This window comes from Octodon degus, unplaced genomic scaffold (assembly GCF_000260255.1).
Source record: "Octodon degus isolate 3935 unplaced genomic scaffold, OctDeg1.0 scaffold00192, whole genome shotgun sequence".
NCBI lineage: Eukaryota > Metazoa > Chordata > Mammalia > Rodentia > Octodontidae > Octodon > Octodon degus.
This window is the reverse complement of record NW_004524768.1, coordinates 1,095,520-1,121,909: the sequence shown is the minus strand read 5'-3', so window position 1 is coordinate 1,121,909 and position 26,390 is coordinate 1,095,520. Positions and strand designations below refer to the sequence as shown.

Here is a 26,390-nt window from a genome sequence, read left to right as displayed (position 1 = left end):
GTGTTGGTGTGCTGGAAGCCTGGTCCTCCATGTGATGTTAAGGGCTGCCAGGATGTTTAAGAGTTGAGACCTAGCAGAAGGTTATGAGGTCATCTGGGGCCTGACCTCAGACTACGAGCCTGGTCTTTCCCATGCGCTCCCTCAGTGACGCCATCTAACCGTGTTGATCTGCCTAACGGAGCCTTTACAAAAGGCTGAACTAGTAAAGCTCCTGGCCCTCGTAACTGCTTCTCTTCTTTACAAGTTATCTAGCCCCACTCGCTTTAGGATAATAGTAGGAAATGAGCTAAAATAGCTGGTGTGAGTGGAAATCTGCCATGGTGGTGGGGACAGCCATCATACAACTCTGGGGTGCTGCGGATGGATTCAGATAATGCTGCAGTTGTTGCACACATGACTTTGTGAAGTTGGTGGTAACATTTATATAGTGCTGTAATGGTTGTAGTGTTATTCACATAATTTTGTGTTGATGCTATGGTAATGAACAACAGTCATGGTGCTGGTAGTTGTTATATAATCGTGTTACATAAATGGTAGCCACGTAATTCTGCAATATTGCTAGTGGCATTCAGGCATTAGCTTTCTGTTGCTGTGACAAAATACCTAAAAAAAAAAAACAAAAAAAAAAAAAACAACCCAACTTAACAAGGAAAGATTTACTTTTGCGTGTAGTTTCCCAGGTTTCTGTCCATGACTGGCTGGGTCCAGGGCAGCAATGTTATGGGTGAAGGGTGTGGTAGAAGAAAGCTGCACACATTGTGCAATCAGGAAGCAAGAAAGAGGGAGAGAAGAGGCTGGAGCAAGCCCTGTCTTCTATGGCCTCCACTGCTTCCCATCAAGTTATAAAACCACCCATCAATTAACCTATTGATTAGGTCACAGCCCTCATGACCCAGTCACCTTCCAATGGTTGAACCAAGCTTTCAACACATGAGCCTGTGGGGAACAGTTCAGATCCAACTGATAAGAATTGCCTGGTGACAGTGGTGGAAGAATTCACACAATTATCTGATGGTGGCACTGGAGGTCGTGGCATCGTGTGGCATCCGTTACCCATCGTGTCCGTATATTTTGTGACAGCTGTATTCATGTAAGGCTGCAGTGTGCGTGGTGGTGGTGTGTACGTGATTCTGTGATGTTGGTTGTGTTCATGCTACACCATGATGCTGGTGACATCCTCCGCAGTTGTATGGTTTCCACATCACTCTGCCAAGCCTGTGTGGAACTGACACAATCGTGCAATATGGGGGTGGCATTATTCACATAATGTGGTGACTTTGTTGTTGTTCATTTGATTCTTCACACAGGCTGGTGGGATTCACATACTTCTGTGATAGTGGACATATACAATTCTACAACACTGCAATCAGTGGTCTATAATTCTGTGATGGTTTTGCTGGTGACAGTCACATAACTGTGACATTGATTGTAGTATTTACCCTACACCATTCCTTTGGTGGTAGTATTTAAGTATTTCTATGATGTTTATGATGGTGTTCCTATAAGCCTGTGACATTGATCACAGCTAGATAATTGTATGATGATTGTATTCCCATAACTATGACAGTAGGAGTTATATGAATGTAAATCTGTGAGATTGGCATGGGTGTTTACATGACACTGTAATGTTATTGGCAGTAGTCTTATAATTCAGTGATACTGTTTATGTTATTCACATAACGGATGGAAGTGGTATTAAAATAACTTGGAGTCATCAGCCATGGTATATACACAGCTCTGAGGCTGATGTTATTAGTATATACATTACCTTGTAGCTATGGTGATTGCTTTAATGTACTCTGTAGTGCTATTGATGTTATTCGTATAACTCTAAGGGATTCTTTATGGCTTTGAGGTAAGGCCACGAGAGCGGTAGATGTGACTATGAAGCAGCCACAAGGCCATAGTCATGCAGCCACACAACCCCGCAAGATTGGTAGAGGTTAATTTACAGGAAATTCATCATTTGTTCACATAACAAGACTGAATTTTCTCATGGTATTAGCATGATTGCGGAACATTAGTTGTCCTGTTCATAACTTCTATTAGACATGAAACTCGGCAACTTGGCCATGGTATTTCTACAACTCTGCAAAGCTAATGGCAAGGCATTAACAATACATGGTAGTGGTGGTAGTACTTGTGTAAAACTGTAACTTGGTAAAAAAAAATTGCATAACTTGGCTACATTAACAGTTGTGAAGTCAACGAAACTGCACAGTGGTGAGAATAGTGTTTGCATAACTCTGGTTCTAGTCATGGTATTACTATACATCTCAATGTCATGGGTACTTGAATGAGAATACTTGTGTCAGTGGTGTGCTCCCTTAATTATACCAGTGACAGTAGTCACGTAATTCTGTGATGGTGTTAGATGTGGTTGTCCTGCAACTCAGCAGTGTTGGGTGTGGTCTTCAGTTATCTCAGTGACAGTGGTAGCAGTGTTCATAGAACCTGTCCACACAACTCTGTAATGCTGGTGGTAGTGCTCTTACTGTCTGTAGCAATGGTTGTGATAGTCACGTACCTCTCAGAAGTTATGTTATTGATGGTATTCTATTCACAAATCTGTAATGTTTCTAGTAGTTGTATTCTTAGAACATTGTGACTTTGTTCATGTTCTTTGCATAAATATGCATTTATGGTGGCGTAGTGTTCATATATTTCTGTGGCATTAGCTGGTTTCCATATGATATTGCAATAGTAGTTGTGGCATTTGCATAATAATGAATCTTTGGTTGTGCCATTCATTAAAATGCACACTTGTGGTAGGGAAGTTATTCATGACTAGTAATAGTGATGATGGCATCTGTATAACCCTGTGTTATTGTTTTATAGCTTCCGCACAGCTCTGTCATGATGTTTACACAATTCTGCAGTAGTGGGTGGTAATGTCTGTGTGATTCAGCACCATTGTTTTTGTGGTGTTCTCACAGTTGTGTGATGTTGGTCACGGTATTAATGTCACTTCACAATGATTTTGGTGGTATTCCTGTAATTCTGGGACATTAGTGTATGCTGCATTCACATAGCCCTGTGTGGTCAACTGTGGTAGTCGTGTAACTCTGTGATACTGGTCACGGCTTTGCACAACTCTGAAACATGGGTGTGGCTTTTGGGTAGTTGTGTGCCTTTGATGCTGGTGATTGTCACATGACTGCACTATTGGCCTGTTGTTCACAGAGACTGGCCCTGTGGTTGTCACAGCTATATAACTGCAGTGTCAGTAGTAACGTGAGTTATACCACTTGGTGGCATTGGTCAAGGAGTCCTCAGGGAGTGGTTCAAAGGACTCTGGGATGTTGGTGGTAGTGTAGTAGTGTGCAATTCAAATATAATCTTTTCTATGTCATACCTTCAGATTTGTTCACTGAATCTAAATTTAAAGGCATTTTCCCAAAACATTTGAACTTTCAAACTCTCCAAGGTCTTTACATAGTATATTCAGTTTTTAGCCCTAACTTTAGTCACATCCATACGTTAATTCACCCACACAACTTCATGTGTGATGCTGATCAAAATCTAACCGTACACTGGGATGCATAAACTTGAACTTCTGAAAATTAACAGTAAAAAATGCAGAAGAGAGCTTTCTGGTAAACCAAAGTCATCTATAGTTTATTCAAAGACCCCAAAATATATTTGTTAGGTAATTGCATTTAGTGTTAGCCACGTAGTGTTTTTATTCTTTAGACATTAATAAACCTTTGGAAGCTTTGTAAAGAACTAGAAATAAGATGTTGGGATGGAGTTTTATGATGTCAGAGTAAATATATATTTAAATAACATTGAATTAAATGTTTCTGGGTTTTTGTTTTGTTTTTTGTATTTTAGGGAAGGGTCTGCAGCGTGTTCAGGGTCTCACTACTAGACAGGACTTGTAGTGGTCTGCCTGTCTACAGCCTTGCAAGAACTGGGATTACAGGCTCCCAACACAAAGCCCAGTCTCAATTGCTGTCTCAGCACACCCCAGGAGCAGGGCTGGCAGGGCAGGCCCAGGGCTGATTTTTGCTGTGTAAAATATACCTTAATGGAAGCTTTAAAAAAATGTGCATCTAAATAAAATGACAATACTGAGAAGTTTTATATAAGTCAAGTATGGTACATAAGCCCTCAGTTATTTTCTTTTTACTGCTATTTTTATTAGTATATGTTTGCCATACAGGCAGTTTACAGTTATCTTTATGAGTGGATACATGCCTATAATATAGCTCGATTAGTTTTTTAAAAATTTCTCCCCTCCCTCCTTCCTCCTGCAAACCCCCTTCCTCCTTTGCATACTTAGCAATATTATTAATCTGATCTCATGTTTATGACACGTTTACATTCATTGAGGTCACTAGGCCCCTACACATGACCCATCTTTATTTTCTTATGGGTGCAAGTTGCTGCTTTAGCAGAAACCAAGCAGAGTCACAGGACGGAATTTAGCGTTAGCGTGTGACCTGAGCAGTGTGTGCTGCTTTCCAAAGGCCCCCGCTGTAGGTAGGATCCGTCATTCCCCTCTGCTCTCAGGCTCATCACGATCTACGTTTCTTCCCCTTGCAGTACTTGGGGTGCATTGAAGTTCTGCGCTCAATGAGGTCTCTTGACTTCAGTACCAGGACGCAAATTACCAGGTAAGCCCACTTGGAAGCAGACTCCTGATCCCAGCGGCTGGAGGTGGGCGACCTGAACGGGGACCCACTGAGTCTGGAGATACTGGCGTGTGCCTCTGTGTGCGACTCTTGTCACTCAGCAGGGGCACGGCGAAGGACGTCTGACTTTTTATAGTGAAGCTGCAGACATATAGAGCGGTCTGAGTATATTTGTTTCACGTACCTAAAAAGTCTAATGTGAATTGTTTCAAAATTAACTGAACTGTGTTCTTTTTCATTAAGAAAATCAAGATGTCCACAGAGCACGTCCCACAGTATGCTGAGAATAAACTGAATAAAATTGGTGGTTGAAATGTTCATGGGAGTAGGTTGTTTAGAAAGTAGTTCCATTTTTAAGGTGTCTGAATTTTCACTAATATATATATATATATATATATATATATATATATTCTCCATCATCTACTAGATAGTAGACTTTTTAGGGGTAGTATTTAAGCACTGTTTCTGTGTAATCTCATAGCCTAGTGTGGTTTGAAATAGTGCTCATGCTGTTGGAATAATGCCAATTTCAAGGCCTCTCACTGAGCAGAGTAGGACTGGGTCTAGGAAATAGTTACATTTCTGTGGAAGAGAAGTTTATGAAGCTTTAGTCCCTACGGAATTGCATCATCTAAATCATGACCTCAGAAAATGCCTTGTTTATTTCATTCAAATAGCTGTCTTGTTTATCTTTGAGCCAGCAAGCTGAAGCCTAAAGATTGAAACTTAGGAAGTAATTATTTGTAATAACTAACTGACTGGTAAAGTACACACTTCAAGGCTGTGGTTAGTGCCATGTTAACGCCTCTTCTTGCTACTGTGAGCCCAGCGCTTGTTGCATTTTCAAACAGTAGTGAATGAACAATCAAATCTATTTTAAGTTTTTTGCTTCCTTTATTTAATGTGCCAAAGCCCTGTCTTGGGACTGCACGGAGGCCCACATCCCCAGCACAGCCTTGGGGTGGATGAGCTCCACTGGCAGAGGTGCCGGGGCAGACACAAGCCTTGATCCTGCTCCAAGGTAGATGGGTTCTGAAAAGCCTCCAGGCACAGCTCAACCAGTCTGTGAAAGGTCCTGTGTGGTGGCAGACATCTGTGATTCCAGTGATGTGGGAGCCTGAGGCCGGAAGAGAGCACAAGTTGGAGGCCGGCCTGGGCGACTTAGCCAGCCCCTGCCTCAAGGCAGAGAGGTGGGAGAAGCTCGCTGCTCAGCGTGGAGCTTGCTTGCCTGCTGGAGGCCCTGGGTTCAATGCACAGGATCAGGAAACAAAACAGAGCAATGAATAAACGGCCAAAAACAACTTGTCAAAGGGGCACGGCTTCCTTTCAGGCAAGCTGCTTCCTGAGGCCCAGGACTTTGGCCACCTTCTCGCTGGTGTTGGTACTGGGAAGTTGGAAGGATGGCTGTTCAAAGAGGAGACACAGAGGGACCCCAAAACATAGCCCCGGAACATAGCCCCAGTTTCCTGCGGGGTACCTGACATGGAGTAGGGGTGGGCCCCAGAGGACTCTCAGGTGTGGTGTGCGGCTTTGAATGTGAGCAAGCTGCAGGCAGGCTCTGTCCAATGCAGGCGAGGATTCCTTCCATGGTGGGGTGTGCAGCCTGCTTCAGCCTCCAGAAAGGAAGGACCGGCCAGCCAGACCCAGTACGATGGTGCCTCTCTGTCAACCCTCTCTCGTCTTCTAAGACTTTGCCTGGACCAGCACACTATAGACGCCTGCAAAGAATAGGACTGAAAGGTAAAGCCTTTCACTCGCAGTCCTCGGCCCCTCCAGCTACATGCATATCTGTGCCTTCCGGAGCCCGAGCCTAAGCCTAAGCCTAAGCATGTACCAGAGGGCCACACTGTCCTCGCTGGCCTGGGTGGAGTGGATAATAAAGGCAGACCATGGACAGGAAAGGCCACAGTGGCCACCTCGCACATCCAGGCAGCGCCGAGCAATGCCGCTGCCTTTGACTACAGAGGACCTCGCAAGTGTGTCTGAGTATCTTTGTTTATGTTTTAGGGTTTGTTATTTTAGCATGCACTCTGATGAGTAGGCCGGGGTTTGCCGTGTCATCTTCCTTGTGTTTGTGAAGGAGCGGTGTTGGGGTTGAAGTTCTCGGGTAAGAGCAGTGTGCTTCCTCTAGACACACTAGAAACGGGTGATTCCACGCAGCCCACCTCCGGGACTTGGGTCAAGCAAGATGTGCACTTTCTCATTGGCACATGGTGCAGAAATCAAGCCGAATCTTGCTAGAGGGCATCTCAGAAGGGCCTTATTGGAAGATCCCATCCTTACAAGTAGGCTAATTGATCATGCTATTTCTAAACTTTCATTTTCACTGCAAAATAATCAGTTCTTATGTGGATCTCAGCTCCAGGGAAAGGAACACATCTTATTTTTGTGGCCTCCCTGAAAGTGGCTGAGTCTCAGAATTTGGAAGGAGAGTGAACCGGCCCTGCCCCATCTCAACCAGCCCCATCCTGAGAATGCCTGGCTTTGGCTTGCACCTCATGGGCTCCTGATCGTGTTCTTCGGGGCATGCTTCATGCTCTCCATGGGAGTGAGGCTTGGCAGGGGAGTTAGTGTTCGGCATTTCCCAGTTCCTTTGGGACCCCATCCTGCACAGATGTGCATCCTGCCTGTGTTGGTTCTCCAGCTTTAGCACCAGCTAGAACGACTTTGAGCCTTCTTGTCTCTTTGGTTGGCATTTCACATAAGAAGGTGTCAAACTCTGTGGTGCGGGAATTACAGGTCCCAAGGGGCCCAGAGCCACCAGGCCACATGCCACTGGCATTCATTGAAGGACACTGTTTGGAATCAGGGATGCAGGTTCTTTCATGCCTCGGTGAGTTGAGGGAGACTTGCTGCAGGGAGCATGTAAGCCTGGACGAGTTTTTCCCCCAGCCATGTGGCAGATCTAGGCAGACTCTCCAAGTGTCTGGAGGTGGGCAGGAACATGCCTGGAAAGCCCTGGCTATGCCTCCCACAAGCTCTGCCTGCATGCCCAGGAGAGAGGGCTGTGCCAGCCCCCAAAGTTCCTGTAGGGCGGTCTGCACCCCGGAAAGTTTGGCCTGAGCCCTGCTCCTGTGAGGACCAGGAGAAGCTGAGGGACAGGGAGGTGGGGGCTCTCGTCCTCCAGGATTGCCTTCTGCTTTCATGCTCAGTCCTTTCTGCAGAATACCGGCTACTGGAGCTCAAGTGTACCATTACTGTGGACGTGTCTGGCTCAGCTGCTGGGAGGGTAGGGACCCAGGCAGCCATCCTTGGTCGGACCTGATGTGCATGTGTCTCGGTTCACATCGTTCCTTCCCTCCCTCCCCTAGTAGGACTGGCAGGAGGAGGTCATCAGGGAGGCTCCATAGAGTGCCCTGGCAAGCGGCAAGTGAGCACAGGCCCTGGGCCCTTCTGAGGAAGTGCCCTGTGGGTTATATCCCTTCTGTGCACAAGATAGGAAAGCTGGGGTGTCTGCCCACTAACCTCCCCTTCTCACAGTGCTGGCGAGTTCTGCTTGTTACAGAACTCTGAGCCAGCTTAGAAAGCTGGAAGAGCTGTCAGCAGGAAGGAAGAGGACAGATATGGGTGCTTGAGGCATGTGGTCACATGGACAGGTGGCTCGAAGTGACCAGGCTGCTGGCTGCCAGGCTGGCTGAAGTGTCACAGTGTCACAGTTCTGGACTCCCCTGTCTGTTTCAGATTTAGGCTTTTGGTTGGTTTTCTGGGAGCTGTGCTAGTCCAGTCTGGAATAGCAGACTCCTAAATGCTCTGAGCAGAGCCTGTTAGAGATACGGGATCACTGGTGTCTTGATCTCACAGACAAGACTGGGACCCTGAGGACCAGCCCAACACTGCCACTTAGAGACACATAATGTCCCACAAGGAGATGCGCCTCTCTAGAGCCAGCAGCTCATCCAGAGATAGGGTACAAATCCTACTTGCAGACTTTTTGGGAGACTTGGAAATAAGACCTGCCAAATTCCAGGCTGCTCCTGACACATAGTAGGTGACCAGCAAGGCAGATAGACTTATTATCATGAACCTTATTTTTCTATTTATGCTTTACAAATTTTCATGCTTATTAATATAATATCTGTTAGTTAGCAGTTGATATAAATTATCATTGTCAGTCAACTTAGTTCAGAGTATTAATTTTTCCCAACTAGAAAGATGAGTTTGCTGCAGCAAGCCAGTTATTGAGGATGACAAAGACAGTGGTATGGAATGCACTAAGCATCCTTCATTCATTAAGCAAATATTTACTGAGTTCACACTATGTCTAATTGCTGCTTAGGTATTGAGACTAATGTGCAGAATTGGCACTTAACTTCTATTGGGTGAGAAAAGAGAAAATCAAGATCACATGAATAGGAAGCTCAGGCAAACTCTGTAAATTTGCTATTTTTATAGATGGAAATGACCAAATGCCAGCAATTCCATATAGGAATTTCAGACAGCAGAACGGGCACATCTGGTGTCTTCTTAGTAACCTGAGGCAGACTGTGTGCCCTTGGAGGATGAGAAAACTGAGGCTCAGAAAGTTTGCACACCTTGTTTAAGACCATATAGCTGGGAAGTGGCAACATGGAAGTGTGAGCTGGAGGGGTCAGTGCAGAGCCTGAGGGCTGAGAAGCCTGCTCCGTTGTCACCTAGGTGAAACCCCAAAAGGATGCCAGGCAGGTGGGCACTGTTTAGCAGATGGACTCACCCATGAATTATGCTGCTATTAAAGCATGTTTCCCGGCCACTGGGCTCTGGTCAGCAGGCCTGTGTCCTGTACAGGTTCCAGAGAAGATGGACCTGCAGTTGGTTGGGATGGAGGACAAGTCTGTGGGAGGTGAAGGTCACCTCCCACAGTGAGGTCAAGGACAGTGTGGCCTCCACAGAGCGTAGTCTGCCTAGTTCTCATGACACTGTTCATTCCAGGAATTACACATCCCAAGAATGACAGCCATTCTTCTGCTGTGACCCAGCAAAGAGTTGAGTTTCCCCAAAGAATACAAGGATGTGTAACAAAACATTCACAGTTCATAATTTACTGAAAGGCAGAGGCCTGGCAACCACAAATAGCCAGAATGCGGGATGGGGTGGGGAAGGGGGCACGATGGGCAGAGAGATTCAGGATGTAGGGTTTCTCCCTAAGAGATCTAGAGAAACTGCTTTCTTCTTGTCACCTTAAACATCTGAATTAATCAACTGAGATGTAGTGTCTGAGTTTTTCAGAGCAAGTTGAGGATTTTTGCAAAGCTTCACATGCAAACCCTCGAGGTTTGTTGCCTTCTTTGGCAGCCCATGAGCCTAGTTCTGCCCCCTGCTGCAACTTTCTGGTTGGTAAAGAGCTACTTCCTTGAAGCTGGGGAGAGAGGAAGACATCTTCACATGGAGAGATTTTGTTCCACTAGACAGGAGGGTACTTAGCAAGCTATCTTGTAACAAGCTCTCCCAGTGATTCTGGTGGATGTTGAAGCTTAAGAACTCCTGCTCTAGGGAATGATAGAAACCTAGTGTTAGGTTTCTGTCTCTGTAATAAAATATCTGAGATCGTTGACTTATAATGGGAAAAAGGTTATCTTGGCTGTTACTTTAGGAGTTCCAAATCATAATAGGCTGAAGCAGCACATATTGGCAGAAGTTCATGGCAGAGCAAACCGCTGGAATCACAAGCCAGGGACTAAAAGAGAGAAAGAGAAGGGTTTCACAGTTCCTGTGGAGGACAGGTTCTTAATGACCTAAGGACCTCCAAGGAGACCCCACCTCCTGAAGATCCACCACCTCCTGAGGATCTACAACCTTCCAGGAGCACAGCTTGGGGATGAAGCTTTTGACACACAGGCTTTGGGGAAGCAGGCAAGATCCCAACTATAGCATGGGGTTGGAGACCTAGGTGAGCCCAAGGGGTGCTGCTCCATGTACCAAGAGCAAATATCTCCATTGTTTCCTGCCATGTGTCCCTGGAAGGAAAAGAATTTTCCCTTTAACTTGGGAATCAATGAATCCTTGTAAGAGTCCTATAGGCTGGCTGGAGTGAGGCTGTGGGATGGTCTACGTTCTATAAGTGTTCTGATCCAGACAGGATACCCACAGATTTGATACTCACACATGGATCATATCATTCCCTAGAGCAGGTGTTTTTAAGCTTCAGCATCCATCAGAATCATTGTGAGAACTTGTTACAACATACCTTGCTAAGTACCCCCTTGTCCAGTTCTGACCTGAAAGTCCTGAGATCAGACATGAAAATTTGAATTTCTAACTAATGTTTTCAGGGGATGCCAATACTACCCTTCTAGGTACCCCACTTGGAGAATAACTATTGTACAGTTCTGTTTTTAATTTTAGAACCATTTGCAATGACCGTCGTCTATGAAGCCATAGCTTTGAAAATCAGTGTTTATGTTTTTTAATTAGTTCCACTCATCCAACAACTTTAAAAATGGAGACTGTAGATGACTTGGTGGCTAAGAATGGTTTAAATGATTCCATACAGTAAGTCTGCGTTGTTCTCTGTAGGGACCATCTGGCATGGTGCATATTTATAACTGTCATGCCAGAGGTACAGCTGGGCCACAGCGTACCTCTCTGACTGCCCCTGTTCTGTCCCTCAGCTCACTTATGTCCAAATATCTCCATAAGGAACCCTTTACATTTGTCAGAAGCAGCTTTGGTAAGCAGGTGTGGACCTGTATTATCTGGGGTTTTGTCTGGGTCCTGTCACTGTCCACCTGGGTGATCTTGTATATGTATTGTAAGCTTTCTGCCTCCCAGTTTTCCCATCCTTCAGTGGGAATCATGGTGCCTCCTCCGTGGTTGCACTCACAATTTCTTGAGTTGATATCTGAGAGCCACTTCCCCTTGCTGTCTGCCACACGGAAGGCCTCAGACCTGCTGGTAAGAGTGCTATTCTCACTTTTGCTGCATGTTTTCCCTGTTGGTAATCTCACTGCTCTAAATAACATGTCCGGGTGGAAGAATTGCCAGTCTTCTACACCCCAGAATTTTCTCAAGTCTATTCTTGCAGTCTGTTGGATGTATATCCTCTTGGGGTGGTCAGTCAGTTCCAAGACCCAAGCTCTGTCACTCAGGGCCTCCTGTTCCATTCATCTCCTCCATTCCTCACCAGAGTCAGTCCAGCTTCCACCCTCTGAGTTTTTGTTGTAACCACACCTCACCTGTTCTTCCAAACTCAAAACCTCAGGTCAGTCTTACTTCTCTTTTGCCCTTGTCCAGTTACCAGTGCACATTGACTCCCCCTTGAAAGTCTCCTTGGTAATTTGCCTCCTCCTTTTCTGATGTTACCACCTTCATTCTTGTGGGTAAGTTAACTACCTGAAATATTCCTCCCCATTAAACCTCACTGTCTATCCTGTACCTGTCAAATGCAGTGAAAGGGTTTTATTCACACAGTGTTGCCTTTGACCCCTACCTCACACCCTTCACAACACATTTCTCTCAGCTCTGTGATGATTTGCCTATACCGAACACCTATGCCCATGCTCCTGGTCCTCCGTCTATGGCTTGAAGCCTGAATATTCAGTTGCAAACATACGTTTTCGCTAAGCTACAAGACCACTTGGCCTGGATTCCTCTGGAGACTTTTGCCCCTTACACATGATACATGCATGCACTCTTAATAACCCCTGCCATAGATCATCTACCCTAAAATGCCATCTGCTATAAGCCATTTAAAAAAACCCACCGTCTGTTAAAATAAGACAATATTAATGTTATTGTAAAATTATATATTATGTTAATGTAGCAATATAAATACAATAAATTAATTAACACTAATATTAATAAATTATACAATGTGACATGTCACTTGGAATCAATTTTCATATACTGAAAAGGCTATTTTGGATTACTCTACATATGGGTTTACATCATTCTAATACTTGTATATCTCTTAAGTGGAATATACAAGCAACAGAAAAAGGTCATCCTAAAATCTCTCATATCCAGTATTTGAATGTGCTATTTCCTCTCCTAAGTTTGATTGTTCATTGAGACATTTCAAAAACATTGGAAATCAAAGAACTTGAACTTAGAACAAGAATAGCAAAGATATTTTAAACCAAAAGTGGTTTTTAGAAAAATCAGTAAAGTAAATAAACAACTCCTTAGGTTTACAGAGAAAGAGAGAGAGAGAGAGAGAGAGAGAGAGAGAGAGAGAGAGAGAGAGAGAGAGAGAGAGAGAACGGACTGAGGAGTGGGCCTCATCCCTATAGATCTACAGACACAAAGAATACAGACAATGTTAAGACAGTAGATTGAAAACTTAGATAAAATGGCCAAATTCCTGGAAAGATACAACTATCAAAGTTAACCATAGAAAAAAGATAATCTGATAAATTATACCTGTTAAATTCATAGAGAAATTAAATCTTCCCATAGAGAAAGCTCTGAGATTAAATGATTTCATTTAAAGGAGAAATAATCCCTATTATTCTACGATCTAATCCAGATAGTAGGAGGGAACACTTTCTTATTCATTTAATGAGGCAGTATCATCCTGATATCAGACAGAAGCATTATAGCACCAAAATTCATGAACATACACATGAAATCCTGACAATATATTATCAAATTAGATCCAGCTTTCATTAAAAAAAACAAGAATACATCACAGTTTGGAGGTGTTTTGTAAGGATTGCAAAATTGGCCCAGTATTAAAATATCAATCAATATAATTCTTCATGTTGATAGACCAAAAAAGAAAAATTATAAAGCCCAACAGATGTGAAAAATTTGTGACAAAAGTCAACAGACATTTGATGAAAAAAAACAAAACAAAACCAAAACCCGGGCCGGCGAGATAGCTCAGCAGATTAAAGCACCTGCTTAGGCAGACACAGGGGCTGGGGATTCAGTTCAATCCCCAGCCTGCTGTGCTGGCCCTGCCCCCAGGGTGCACTGAGATGGCAAATGGGTGTGGTGGTACAGGCCTGTAGTCCCAGTGCTTGGGAGGCTGAAAAACAGGAAGGATCACTACAAGTCTGATTTATGTAGTGAGGCTCTGTAGACCCTGTCCTAAATACATAAAAAAAAAAAACAAAAAAAACCAAAAACCCTATCAGGAGTACTAAAATTGAATTGAAGAAAACTTTAATCTGAGAATAGGGAATGCACATATACCTACAGTCAGGGTCCTAGGCAGCGATGAAAGCCGTGTATTCTCCTATGATTGAAAGCAAGACAAACATACCACTTTCACCATTGTTATTTATTTAATTTTAATATTCATTTATTAATTTAGTTAGTTAGTTCCAGGGATTGAACTCAGCACCTTGCACTTGCCAGGTAGGCGCGTAAGCCGGTGAGCTCTCTCCCCGGGCCTCACCACTGTTACGTAACAGTATACTAGAGATCCAAGTCAGTGCAGTATGGCGAGGAAGAACAGAAAGGGTAGGAGCTGGAAAGAAGGAAGCAACAAAGCTACCTTCATCTCAGGTGACTGGTCATCTCCAGGGTGCCCTGAGGGACCTGTGTAAGGGTGCCAGCAAGGACAGCGAGCTGGTGTCACCACAGGCGCGGTGCTACAGGAAAGCCACTGTGCCAGATTGTACGCACCAGCAAAAGTCAATACAAGCAGGACCACTGACAGTAGCATGAGAAAGTCTGAAATATTTCTTGTTGAATTTAACAAGACACAAAAATTGGTGTGTCAAACACTACTGAAGATCGACAAAGGAAATTAAACTAATAAAGGAAGTATACCATCCTCATGAACCAGAAGATTCAGTATTATTACAATACCAAATCTTTCCAAATATATTTACATAATTAACACAATTCTAATTCCAACCAAAGTCACAGGAAGCCTATTTTTATTTATTTATTTTTTTTGTGGTATTGGGGATCAAACTTGGGACCTTGTGTTTGCTAAGCAGGCGCTTATGCTGCTGAGCTAGATCCCCGGCCCAGGAGGGGATCTAGCTTTTTGTAGGAAAAAAAAAATAATAGCCAAAATGAATTTGCCCCAGGGGCTGATGAGCTAGCTCAGTGGACTAAAACACCTGCTTAGGCAAGCTTAGGCAAGCCCAGAGACCATGGTTCGATCCCCAGCACCACATGCTACGCCAATCCTGCCCCTAGGGTGGGATGAGCTGGCCACAGAGTCCAGATGTAGTAGTGAGCACCTGTGATCCCAGCTCTGGGGAGGCCGAAAACAGGAGGATCTCTGAGTCCAAGCCACATAGCAAGACCCTGTAACAAGCAAATTAAAAAAAAAAATTGCTCTATAATATTCAAAATAAATTTGAAGACGCGATATGAAGATAATTTTTGCCCAAAGTTACAATGATTAATAAAGTATGGAATTAACAAAGGACAGACATAGACGAATGGAACAGAATGGCATTCAAAGACCAATTCACATGTGAAAGTCTATTTATTTTTGAAAAAGGTGTCAAGATAACTCCCTAGGGAACAAGTAGCCTTTCATTACAGCCTGGCAAGACAGTTGCAATCTATATGTGGAAACCCAGAACAACTACAATGACAACCGGGGACTCCAGCCTTAGCCCACACATGTGCAGCAGTGGGAAGCAGAACTGACTCCCAGGCCATTCAAATGCTAAAATTCCACAGCTTGTGAAATAAATCATAGGACAATGTCCCTGTCACCTGTGCACTAGACAAACACTCATGAACTTGGAACAGACACGCAAAACCCAAATCATAAAAGAAAAACATTGACAAATTGGCTTTCTCAAAATTAAAGTTTATTTTTATTTTTTTTAAAAATGCATCTGGTATAGGATGTGGCTACACAACTTGGACTCGTAGTGATCTTCCTGTCTCAGCCCCCAGTGCTGGAATTACAGGTGTATAGCACCATGCCCCGACTTGGTAGCCGGCTCAGTGTGCCCGGCCTGGCATGTGGTGCCACCATGTAAATTACCTCGATAAATCAGACTTTAAAACACTTCTTCACAACTGTCTCTGCACTTTCTTCAAAACCAGGTATTCCCATTCTGTGAGTTTTAATGTAAATGTGAAATAGTTAACTATATCGCAACCACAGGCTGGCCGGAGTAGTTTTGGATACTAAATATCCAAATGTAAAATTTTGAAAAAAAAATGTGTGTATTGGATGAATTCACCATTCTTTCTTCTCCCTCCAAGATTCTAACACTTTTCATGCTATCATTTGAATCTGACTTTTCTTTATTACAGAACTTTGATCAATATTTATTTGGCACATTAACGTTTTTCTACAGCAAAGTCTCTTAAATATAAACTTGTACCTGGATAAATTTGTGCCTTGAGAAATTTAGATGTGATGACTGTATTCTGTGGGTCAAGATAGAGTCTTTTTTTCTGATTACAAAAATAACTTGAACAAATTTATAATTATATATAAATATATAATTGCTTACTGGTATAAAATTGGAGTGAACAAAACAATTGGAGCAAACAGAAACAGTATCAGAAAACCAAACACTTAATTTTATAAAATATAATCTTTCAACCACAAGAGACACCCTTTTCATTCTTTAATATCTCTGAAATATGGAAGCTTCTTATGTGAACTGTTAGGTCAGCATCTCTTTCTGCCGGGTAGCGGTGGTACAGTTACTGTCATCCCAGAGATTGTGTATGCTTACTTGTTTCTCCTGTCAGCATGATCAGATGACTTGGACCTATGAGTTCTGACTGTTGGCTGGAATGCTTCCCCAGCTCTAGAAAGATCAGAAGTTAAAGCTTGCAGAATGGGCTTCAGTAGAAAAAAATACTAGAAACCATAATGGAACACACTTCTGAAAAGCTGCTATATCATTGACATTCTTGATGACTCAAAGTATGATATTTTGCAGAAAAGCACAAATCTGAATAACTAAATCCAAAGAAGATTCAGAATGGTTGAAATCTGAAAGTGAAGAAGCAGAAGGAATGCTCTGAACTATTCATCTTACCGCATCAGCTTTCTGTCCTTGTGCCAGCATCTGGAGAAAGAGGTTTAAAGGAGAGAGGATTTATGTTGGCTCACGGCTTCGGAGGTGTCAGTCTATGGTTGCTGGTGTCATTGCACCTAGTGCTGTGGTGAGACAGAACGTCCTGGTGGAAAGATGTGGGAGCAAGCTGCTCACCTCATGGTCACCAGGAGGGGACAATATGCAAAGGAACCTCACTTCCAGCAACTGGGCCCGGCACCCTAACAGCTCAGTGAGCTGTGAAACCATCAGTGGATTAATGGATAGTGAGGTTAGGGCCTCCACTTCCACTCACCGTCCCAAAACCCCACCTCTGGGCATGTGAGCTTCTAGGGGGATGTTTTTGAACTAAATTATAACACATAGCTTTTGTTTTTATGCATGCAGACAGTTATATACAATAAAAACGTGTGTTAATAAGCTTGGAATTCTACATGAAAGAAAAATTCTAAGTGATAGGAAAATATTGTGGAAGTTTTCATTTTGGGGGTGCTGAGGATGAAATCCAGGGTGGTGAAGAAGCTAGGAAAGTGCACTCCCACTGTACTATGCCCAGGTCCCATAGGTATGATAACAATTTTTCTTTAGGTATGATAACCCATTTTGCAATCATCTACATCTTCAATTTCATTAAATAGAGCATTTTCTTCACTTTTCTTCTACATTTACAAAATTCTCACCTGACTTTAATAGAAAACATGAGAAATAGAACAAGGGAATCCTATGTGTCTCTGAAGTTTCTTCAAAACCACTTAAGAACATAAGCTGAGATACTGCAAAAGAGAAATCCTAAGTAGTTAAGTGTGTATTTCTTGAGAATGGTGATATTTTCTTCGCTATCCACAGTACAACCAATCGGGAACTTAAACATGATACCTAACCTACCATCTCCAATCACCTCATCAACTATCCCAACAATGGACTTTATATCTGGCTCCTCCCAGAGCAGGATGTGATCCAGGGTCCTAAACCACACTTAGCTGTCACATCTCTTTGGCTTCCTGTAATTGAGGGTGGCTCCTCATCCTTTCTTTTCTTCCCTGATACTGATGTTTACTAAGATTGTACACCATTCATTCTGGAAAATTATCTTTTGATTTTAATTTGCCTGTTGCTTTCTCATGGTCAGTTCAAATTATGTGCTGCTGGCTGTGAACAGTAGAAGTTGAGTTCCTCTTGGAGCATTATTGTGGAAGGTATGTAATGTCCCTTTCTTGACTTCAAGGATGTCTGCTTTGGTGACTTGGTTGTGAAGCTATTTTCATATGCATTTTTAAATATAGTAGTGTTGAGACTGTGTGCAAAAGGTTGAGTTCATCTGTCTTCCTTTGAAAGCATAATCATTTTCTCATTAAAAGATTTTAATACTCATTTAAAAAGACCAATGTCTACAGTGTCTAACTGCACTCAGATAATCTTCGGCAGGTGGGGCTGGGCTCTCCTTAATAAGCTTGCAGCCGCGATGTGCGCTCCCCAGTGAGCACTGTTCTGGGAACCCACATAGCACACTCTAGGGCCTCAGGCAACTCACGTTCAGGAGGCCGGGGAAAATCACTCAGTGCATTACCACAAGATGTGATTGAGGGGACAAAAGCATGGGGGAAAGGTGATGTTAAGTTGTTTTCCTTCCCTCTGTCCCTCGGGTCTTTTTTAATGAAAATGTGTCCACGTAGTTCTTTGTTTTAGAACAAAGATTCCTCTGTGTCAGTATAGTGTCTATTCTCTTTTCGAGTTCCTTGCCTCCTCCTCCACTACTTCTCACCTTGACAAATTGAAGATTAGGACCTTAGCGTTTCTTAGGAAGTAATAGCTCTTGAGCTCAAAAATTAAATTCAATTTGCCAACCTGCAATTTCCTATAATTTAGTTAAATATGCTTTACTACTTAAAATATCAGCTAAGAGAGACACATATTGTCAACAACAAGCGTGAGTTGGCCTGGGAAGATGGTTGTGGTTGTGCTCTTGGTCATACCCAGATGAGGCAAGTCCTCTGCCACTGAACTCCACCCCCAGGCATAGCTGGTATCCATGTAGGAAACTGAGCCTTCTGCCCTACACTGTTGCCCAGAGCTGGCTGCTGGCCTCCTGGTAGCATTTCTGCAGCACCCTCTGTGGTGGCGTCTCTAATTCAGACCATCCTGCAGTCAGTCTTGGAGGCTTGGGTGCCTGCTCTGAGAAGCTCCTAGCACAACAGGGCAGGAGAGCTCAGGAACTCCTGTTCACACCCTGCCTTCACTTAGGGCCCTTGGAAACTTTTTTTTTCAGTACTGAGTTAGTACGAAGTTTGAATCCAGGCCTTTGTAGTGAGCTTCATCCCCAACCACTTCTAAATTTTTTTTTTTTTTTTTTTTGAGATAGAGCCTTACAAAGGTCAGGATGGATTTGAACTTGTGATCCTCCTGCCTCAGTCTCCCAGAATCTGAGATTACAACTGCATAGCACACATCTAGCATCTCCATGGTATTTTATGGGTGTTCATTCCCTGTCCTGCTTGTTTCTGTTTCTACAAAGGGGTCTTTGCTTCCTTTAAAGGGTCCAAAAGAGCCAACTTCATCGAGATGCCCTGTGACCTCCTCTCCCAGGCCAGAGAGGAAGACCCATCTGTCCAAAGGTCATTAAAGACATTTGTTTATGTCCAGCCTTGGGTAGGGTCAGTGGCCCATCTGGTACCTATGCACATTCTTTTTTACACCCCCCCCCCCCCCGGGAGTTGTCAGAGATTCAGGTGATAGGAAAGAACTCCTGGGCCACCCTCTAGTTCCGTCTCCTACTGTCACCTGCAAGGGTGGGGACCAGTACCCAGGGACTTTTGGAGGGAAGCTTCCCTTTCTGGAATGCTTTCTTCTTCACCTGAACAAGAGGTCACATGCTCACCTTGCACATTCTGGACTGCCTGGGTGTGCTTGCCTAGGGGTAGGGGACAGAACACTCCAGGGAAAGGGAAGAACTCTGGCCCCAGGATTCTCAGGCCTGGCACGGGTGGCTTTGGGGCTGGCTGTTCTGTGTGCTGTGAGGTGGTTAGCAGATCCCAGACCCCACCCATGAAATGACAGCAGCAGGCCCCACCCAGCACTGTGACAATTAGCACTATGCTGAGACCTTGCCTCAGCAAGGCACCCTGGGAATTTAAACACATACCCCACTCTAACTGCATGGTTTAAAAATAAATTTCATTTCATTATTAAAGAAACACAAACATAGTCACTGGACAAATTTTAGGAAAGATGAACACACCAAAATGGGCATGGACTCTTCCCCCTTAGTTTCCTACCAATTCACAACCGCACTTCATACACAATGTGTGGCCTGCCTTTTGCTCTTTACCATGAAGCAATCATGTTCCTGGATTAACTTAGTTTTGTGTTGTGTTCATACATTGTCACTGTCACGCCCTCCAGCCAACTTGTTTAGTGTCCATGTAGACTGGCTTCCAGGCCTTGCCATTTAGCGGGGGCCACATGTGAGCCCAGAGGTCACTAGGAATATACCAGCATGGATCTTTCTCCTGGTCTCTGACTTCCAGAACCACAGAGGTTGAAGCAGGCAATGGCTTCATAGTCTTGGGGCCTCTTCAGCTACCTCAAGCCCATTTTGGGGCAGGTAACAATTTCCATCTGTTTGGCTGCATCCTTGTTTCACCTGGATGTGACTCCCATCAGGCTGTGACCTCTGGGGTGCAGGGGAGCCGGCCCCTCTGCCTGACATGTACCCCGTAGATGTTAGGGTGCCTTCTTCACACATGTTTGTTTACATCTGAGGCAGAGCCTCCTGCCATGTGGCCAGACGCCCACAGAGCCTTTTAATAGCTTCCAAGGACAGGCTGTGCTGAAGGATGCTGCTGCAGAGGTCCCGAAAAGCAGCTTATTATTTAGGTTTGAAGTTGCCTGAGCGCCATTATTTTCAGTCAGAAGTAAGAATTTTATAACCACAGGCATACAAATGTGCTGCAAAGCAGCAGTGATTTTGACAGGAAATATTGACGCTTGTTTAATTATCCCCAGCAAAGAGGAGGAGAGAGTAAAATCAATGTGAACTTACTCTGACCATGACCATGGCGGACAAGCTGCAGCCTTACCTTGGGGTGTGGTGAAGTCCCCAGCCTGCAGACGGCCCTTGGCCTCAACCTTTAGTGAGTGTCTGCTGGCTTTTCTCTTCTTTCCATTCTTTCTTTCTCTTTTTCTTTTTTTCATCTTCCTTTTTCCTTCCTTTCTCTTTCACTACTTGTTATTTCTCCTCCTCCTTGTCTTTCTTCTCCTCCTCCTTCGGCTATCTTTCTGTCTTTTACTTAATTGCCATTAATTTTTTTTTTCGGGGGTGGAACTGGGGATTGAACTCAGGCCCTTGTGATTGCCAGGGAAGTTCTTATTCTACTGAGCCATCTCCCTGGCCCCTCGTCATTAATTTTTAAAGCTATGTTAAAACTTAGCTATGGTAGAATAACGTGAAAGCAATGCTAACACCCCCCTCGCATTCACAGAGCGTTTACCAGCAGCCTGGTCCTGCCCAGTCTCCTGGTGTTCCAGGACCGCTGTGATCTCCACTCTAACAGTGAGAATCTGAGACCAGAGCACAGAAGGGGCCCATGGGACAGCTGCCTTCTCCACTGTCCTCCCACCGAACTTTTCCATCTTGTCAATCTGAACCTCTGTGTCCATTAAATGACAGCTCCCCGTTTCATCTCCCTCCAGCCCATGGCACCACCACCCCATTGCTGTCTTGAATGGGACTGCTCTGGATTCCTCATATGAGTGAAGTCACTCAGTATTCGCCTTTGCGGGCCTGACACTGTTCACCATGGCATCCTCAAGGCTCGTCTGTGCTCTATCAGTTATGACATTTCCATTTCTTTTCCAGGCCAGTTATACTCCACTCTGTGCACCATGTTTTGTTCATCCATCCCTCATCTGACGGCTGTGTGTGTTGTTTTCAGCTCTTGGCTAGTACTAATAAGGCCACGATGAACTTGAGTGTACAAATAGCTGTTCAATGATCCCCGCCGGCAGTCCTGGGGATTGAGCCCAAGGCCTTCGCACAGAGCTACTTTCCCATCTGTTTCTATTTTTTAAAAGTCTGAGACAGAGGATCTCACTAAGTTGCTAAGTCCCAGGCTGGGCTGGAATTTGAGATCCTCTTGCCTCAGCCTCCCTCAGCGCTGGTGTTATAGGCATGCACCACCACACTTGGCTTTGTTTTCCAGTATTTGGTGCATGTTCCCAGAACTGGGCTTGTTGGATCCCATGGTCATTCTATGTTTGATATTTGCAAGGGTCACTATGCTGTTTTCCACAGAAATGGCACCATTTCACATTTCCACCAGCAGTGTGCAAGTTTGCATTGTCACTAACGTAGATGAGCCTTGTCCTTTCTACTTTTTGATACCATGCTGTCAGATAAGTATGAGGGGCTGCCTCATAGAGGCGTTCCCTGGTATGATCTTTTGCACTTGCACAGACCCCGGCTTTGTCATCCCAGATCCCTTGGAGTGTAAGTTAGATTGGATCTTCTCTGGGGGATAAGAGCTTGCTCATTGCTCGAAGCCCAGGAGTTCCAGTCTGAACGCGTCCTCTTCTTCCTAGCATGCAGAGCTCCTGCTACACACCAGCTCTGTTCCCTCCTCTTCCCCTCCCAAGATGTGTGGCTTCACATGGGCCCCTTATGTGCTCTGGTCTCAGATTCTCACTGTGACAGTGGAGATCACAGTGGTCCTGGAGCAGCAGGAGACTGGGCAGGACCAGGCTGCTGGTAAACGCTCTGTGAATGCGAGGGGGGTGTTAGCATTGCTTTCATGTTTTTCTACCTTTACCTTGACGTTCTCGGGTCCCAGATTTAGCGTCATTGTTATCAGTATACTGGTCTTCGTTTTTCTAAAAATCTTTTAAATTAAGATTTATGTGTTCGTGATATATAATGATTGTAGAAGGGATCCTTTTCCCCCTGCAGCTCCTTTGCACTTTATATTTTTTTAATTTCTTGACAACAACTATTCTTTCTCAAGCCTCAATATTGTTTTCTTTGGCTAGTGACCAAAGATGCTGAGCAGTTTTTCATGTATTTATTGACCATGTATTTGTACTTCTTTTGAGATGTGTTCCTTTCTACTGCCAATGTTTTGGTTGGACCTTCTGATCTTTTTTTTTTTTTTTTTTTTTGGTGGTACCAGGGATCAAACTCAAGACCTTGTACTTGCCAGGCAAGCACTTATTCCACTGAGCTATCTCCCGGGCCCCAGACCTTCTGATCTGACACACTTCTTGGACTCCTGCCTGCCTTGTGTCCTCTTTTCCCCACAGGCACTGACGTGTGCCTGCTGTCTCCTCCCTAACCAGCCCTCACCCAACCAGGGGCTGGGTGGAGCTCATTGGTGGCTACTGGCCTAAGCTGCTGCATGCTTGGGTCCTAGCTCCATCCCCAGAAAGGCAAAATAACAAATAGTGCTGCATCCCTGGTCTGAAATAATTTCAAAGCAGGTTTTCTTAGCTTCAAAAGTGGAAGTGGCAGTGGCAGTGACTCCTTGTGATATGGCAAATGATATGTCAGTCCTGCTGCCTGGCTGATTCTTGTGTTGATTTTTGCTTTAGATTTTTAACATTAATTTGTTGAGCTGTAGCACAGCTCACTGAGTGCAAAGGTCAGGCTCACTGGAGTTTTTCAGAAGCATTCACCAAGTGACTTCTGCTCAGAGCCGAACAGTGCCAACCCTGGCAGGCCCCTGCATCCTTGCAGGGCTGGCTGCTGCCCCCATGCTGCCCGCTGGCCTCCTGCAGACTGGCTCCTCTGCGGATGGCCCATGCACCAGTGGATCCAGGCTGTCACAGGCTGCCTCTTCTATCCCTTATTGTTTTGAGTATGACTAGTCTCCCTGCTGTTGCCCATCTCGGGCCTCTGCTGGTGTTCATCCCGGAGTGCATGCACATCTACTGGGGCCATACTCATGTCTCCTAGACTCAGCTTGAGGTGCAGTGGACAGGTCAGAGGTCAAGGCTGGGTTTCTTGTTCCAGGAAGGCATTAACTTCTGCTTCCACTGAGGCCAGATTTGCATAAGTGGAATTTATGCATTTTAACTGTACTGTTTGATGCCCATTGGCAATTGTGTGCCGTCATTTAATCACCCACAATTGCATCACAGCATGAAATGCTTCTGATGCCCCTCAAAGAGTTTCTAGAGCGAGTTTACAGTCACTCAGCAGCTTTCTGCAACGCGCAACGGCAGGTTTCAGGAACGATAATTTTGTTTTTCTGGAAGTTGGAATAAATGGAATCATTTTGCAGTGGGTCTTTGGTGTCTGGCTTCTTGGTTTCCTGCATTCAGCATAACACTGAGGGGCAACTGTGTTGTGTTACAACTGAGAGGAATGCACATAGCCAGGCACCCAGGGAGACAGAGTGGTACGAAGCTGAGTATAAGTTTAGTAAGGAATCCAGCAAGAAAATCAGGGGCCCCCAGGATGTCTGTGTTCCTAGCTGCAGTATGTGCAGTGTACCCAAACTACAGCCCACTGTCATCAGTTAGTGAGCAAATACACATATTGAGCAAGTGCATAGAATAGTTAGTTACAACTCAGCAAGGAAAATTTAAAAATTACAGTAAACAGCACATAAATGGCCACATGGGTTAACATCTTCTTTCATTTTCAAGCTGTTAGTTTGTTTTATTAAAGCCACGATGCTTGTTGTAAGGGTGAAATGATACTGACTTTTACAAACTTTGCACCTGCAGTTTTGTTGTCTGGTTTCATTTTCTTTCTTTTTAAATCTTTTATTTTTATTTATTTATTTGGAATAGGGTCACTCTGTGCAGCTTGGAGTTGTAGTGATCCTCCTGCCTCAGCCTCCCCAGTGCTGGGATTGCAGGGATGTTATCGTCATGGCAGGTTTTGGTGGCTGGCGCAGTGCACCCAGGGTTACAAGACCCACATGCATGTGGTACTGGGGATCGAACCTGGTCATTGTGCTTGCTAGGCAGGTGCTCAGACCTCTGAGCTATCTCCTCAGCCCCTTCACTTTCTTTCTTGATACTTACTTATTTTTGTTTGATTTTTCTTTATTTTCTAACAAATTTGTGACCCTTAAAATACTGATCATTTAAAAATGTTTGATCCCAGGCCTAGCCCAGGTCCGGTGAGTGAGTGGGAGAGCTTCCTCCTACCCTGAGCCAGCCGGACCTATTACTGGTCCCAGCCCAGGCGCAGCGTGGGTGAGACCCTCTTCCACTCCTTTGGGATGCCCCCACCACACAGCAGCACCTACCAAACCCCGCCCGCCGAGTAGGAATTGCTTCCACATTCCGGGAACTCCCAGACCCAATCCTAGCCCAGGCCCGGTGAGTGTGTGGGAGAGCTGCCTCTCCCCCCTACTCCACCTTGTCCCCTCCAGGCTCAGCTAAGGCCTGGCATACAGGCCTGGGGTGTCAACCTGCAGCTGCAATCCCTGTAGAGAGTGTAGAGGATAGAACCACCCAGCTAGTCCAGGAGCAGAAAATCTTGCCAGAGGGGCACAACAGGTTCACCCACAAGGGCAGCAGCAGGAAGGAGCTGAGCACAGCAGCAATACCCAAGCCAGGCACAGCTGGATAAATCCAAACTTTGTAGATCTGCACCTGAACTTCAGAACGTGCTAAAGTTATAACTACAACGAAGATCTACAACAAATGTCAGAAGACAGTGCTACACAAAATGACAAGAAGGAACAACATGCAACCTCAGAACCCAAGCCCACCCGTAACAAATGCAGAGGACACTAACACAGAACAAATTGGAAATCACACAGCTGAAAGCAATGAATCAACAGCTTCTGAAATACAGAAACAGCTGCAGAAAGGTATAGAGGAACTCAGATTGGAAATAAAAAAAGAAATCCCTGAATTAATAACATCTGAACTAAAGAATCAAATGCAGAAACATACGGAGGAAACCCAATGCCCACCCAGAACAAGTGCAGAGAACACTAGCTCGGCTCAAATGCATGAATTAATAGCGCTGATATTAAATAAGCAACAGCAGAAAGTCATAGAGGAATTCAGAGCACAATTCTTTTCTGAAATAAAAAAAGAATTCTCAGAACTCATAGCATCTGAAGTAAAGAAGCAACTACAGAAACATAGGGAGGAAACCCAGTCTGAAAAAAACACTGCAGTAAAAAAATATATAACTGCTTCTAAAGGAGACATTGATAAAAAAATATAGAGGAGATTAGAAAAACGATGGATTCCTTGAATGAGCAATACAGGAAAGAAATAGGTCACATGAAGCAGAGTCAGAGCTATAGAGGAAATTAAAATCTCAATCACAAGCTTGCAAAACCGTTTAAGTGAAAGTGAAGACAGAGTTTCAGATCTTGAAGATGCTGCTGTAGCTAGTGAAAAAGTAAGAAAGGATCTATTAAAAACAACGAAGATGCAGGAAAGAATAATCCATCACCTGCAAGATGATGCAAAGATGAACAATGTGAGATTAATAGGCATCAATGAGAAAGAAGGAGTCAATACAAATGACATTAAAAAAATATGGGCAGAAGTAATAGCAGAAAACTTCCCAAATATGAGGAAACAATTTGACATTCAGGTAACTGAAGCATACAGAACGCCAAGTAACCTCAACCCAATGAAAAACATACCGAGACATATAATAGTTAAGATCCCAGAAATTCAGCACAAGAACAATCTACTGAAAGCCGCTAGAGAAAAGAAGCAGATCACATTCAAAGGAAAATTCATCAGAATTACGGCCGACTTCTCTTCACAAACCATGAAGGCAAGAAGAGCAAGGAGCAGAGTACTTCAGGTCCTCTATGAAAACAAATTCCAGCCCAGACTACTATACCCTGCAAAACTCTCTTTC

General features: G+C 44.3%; 1 protein-coding gene across 1 annotated transcript in view; it reads left to right on the top strand.

Annotated features, from left to right (window-relative positions):
* Positions 1-26,390, top strand: part of Shc3 (SHC adaptor protein 3) — a 168,995-nt gene that overhangs the window by 63,275 nt on the left and 79,330 nt on the right. Inside the window, exon 3 of the mRNA XM_004644090.2 lies at positions 4,549-4,619. Coding sequence (XP_004644147.2) covers positions 4,549-4,619 — 71 coding nt within the window. The remainder of the gene's footprint in view (positions 1-4,548; positions 4,620-26,390) is intronic.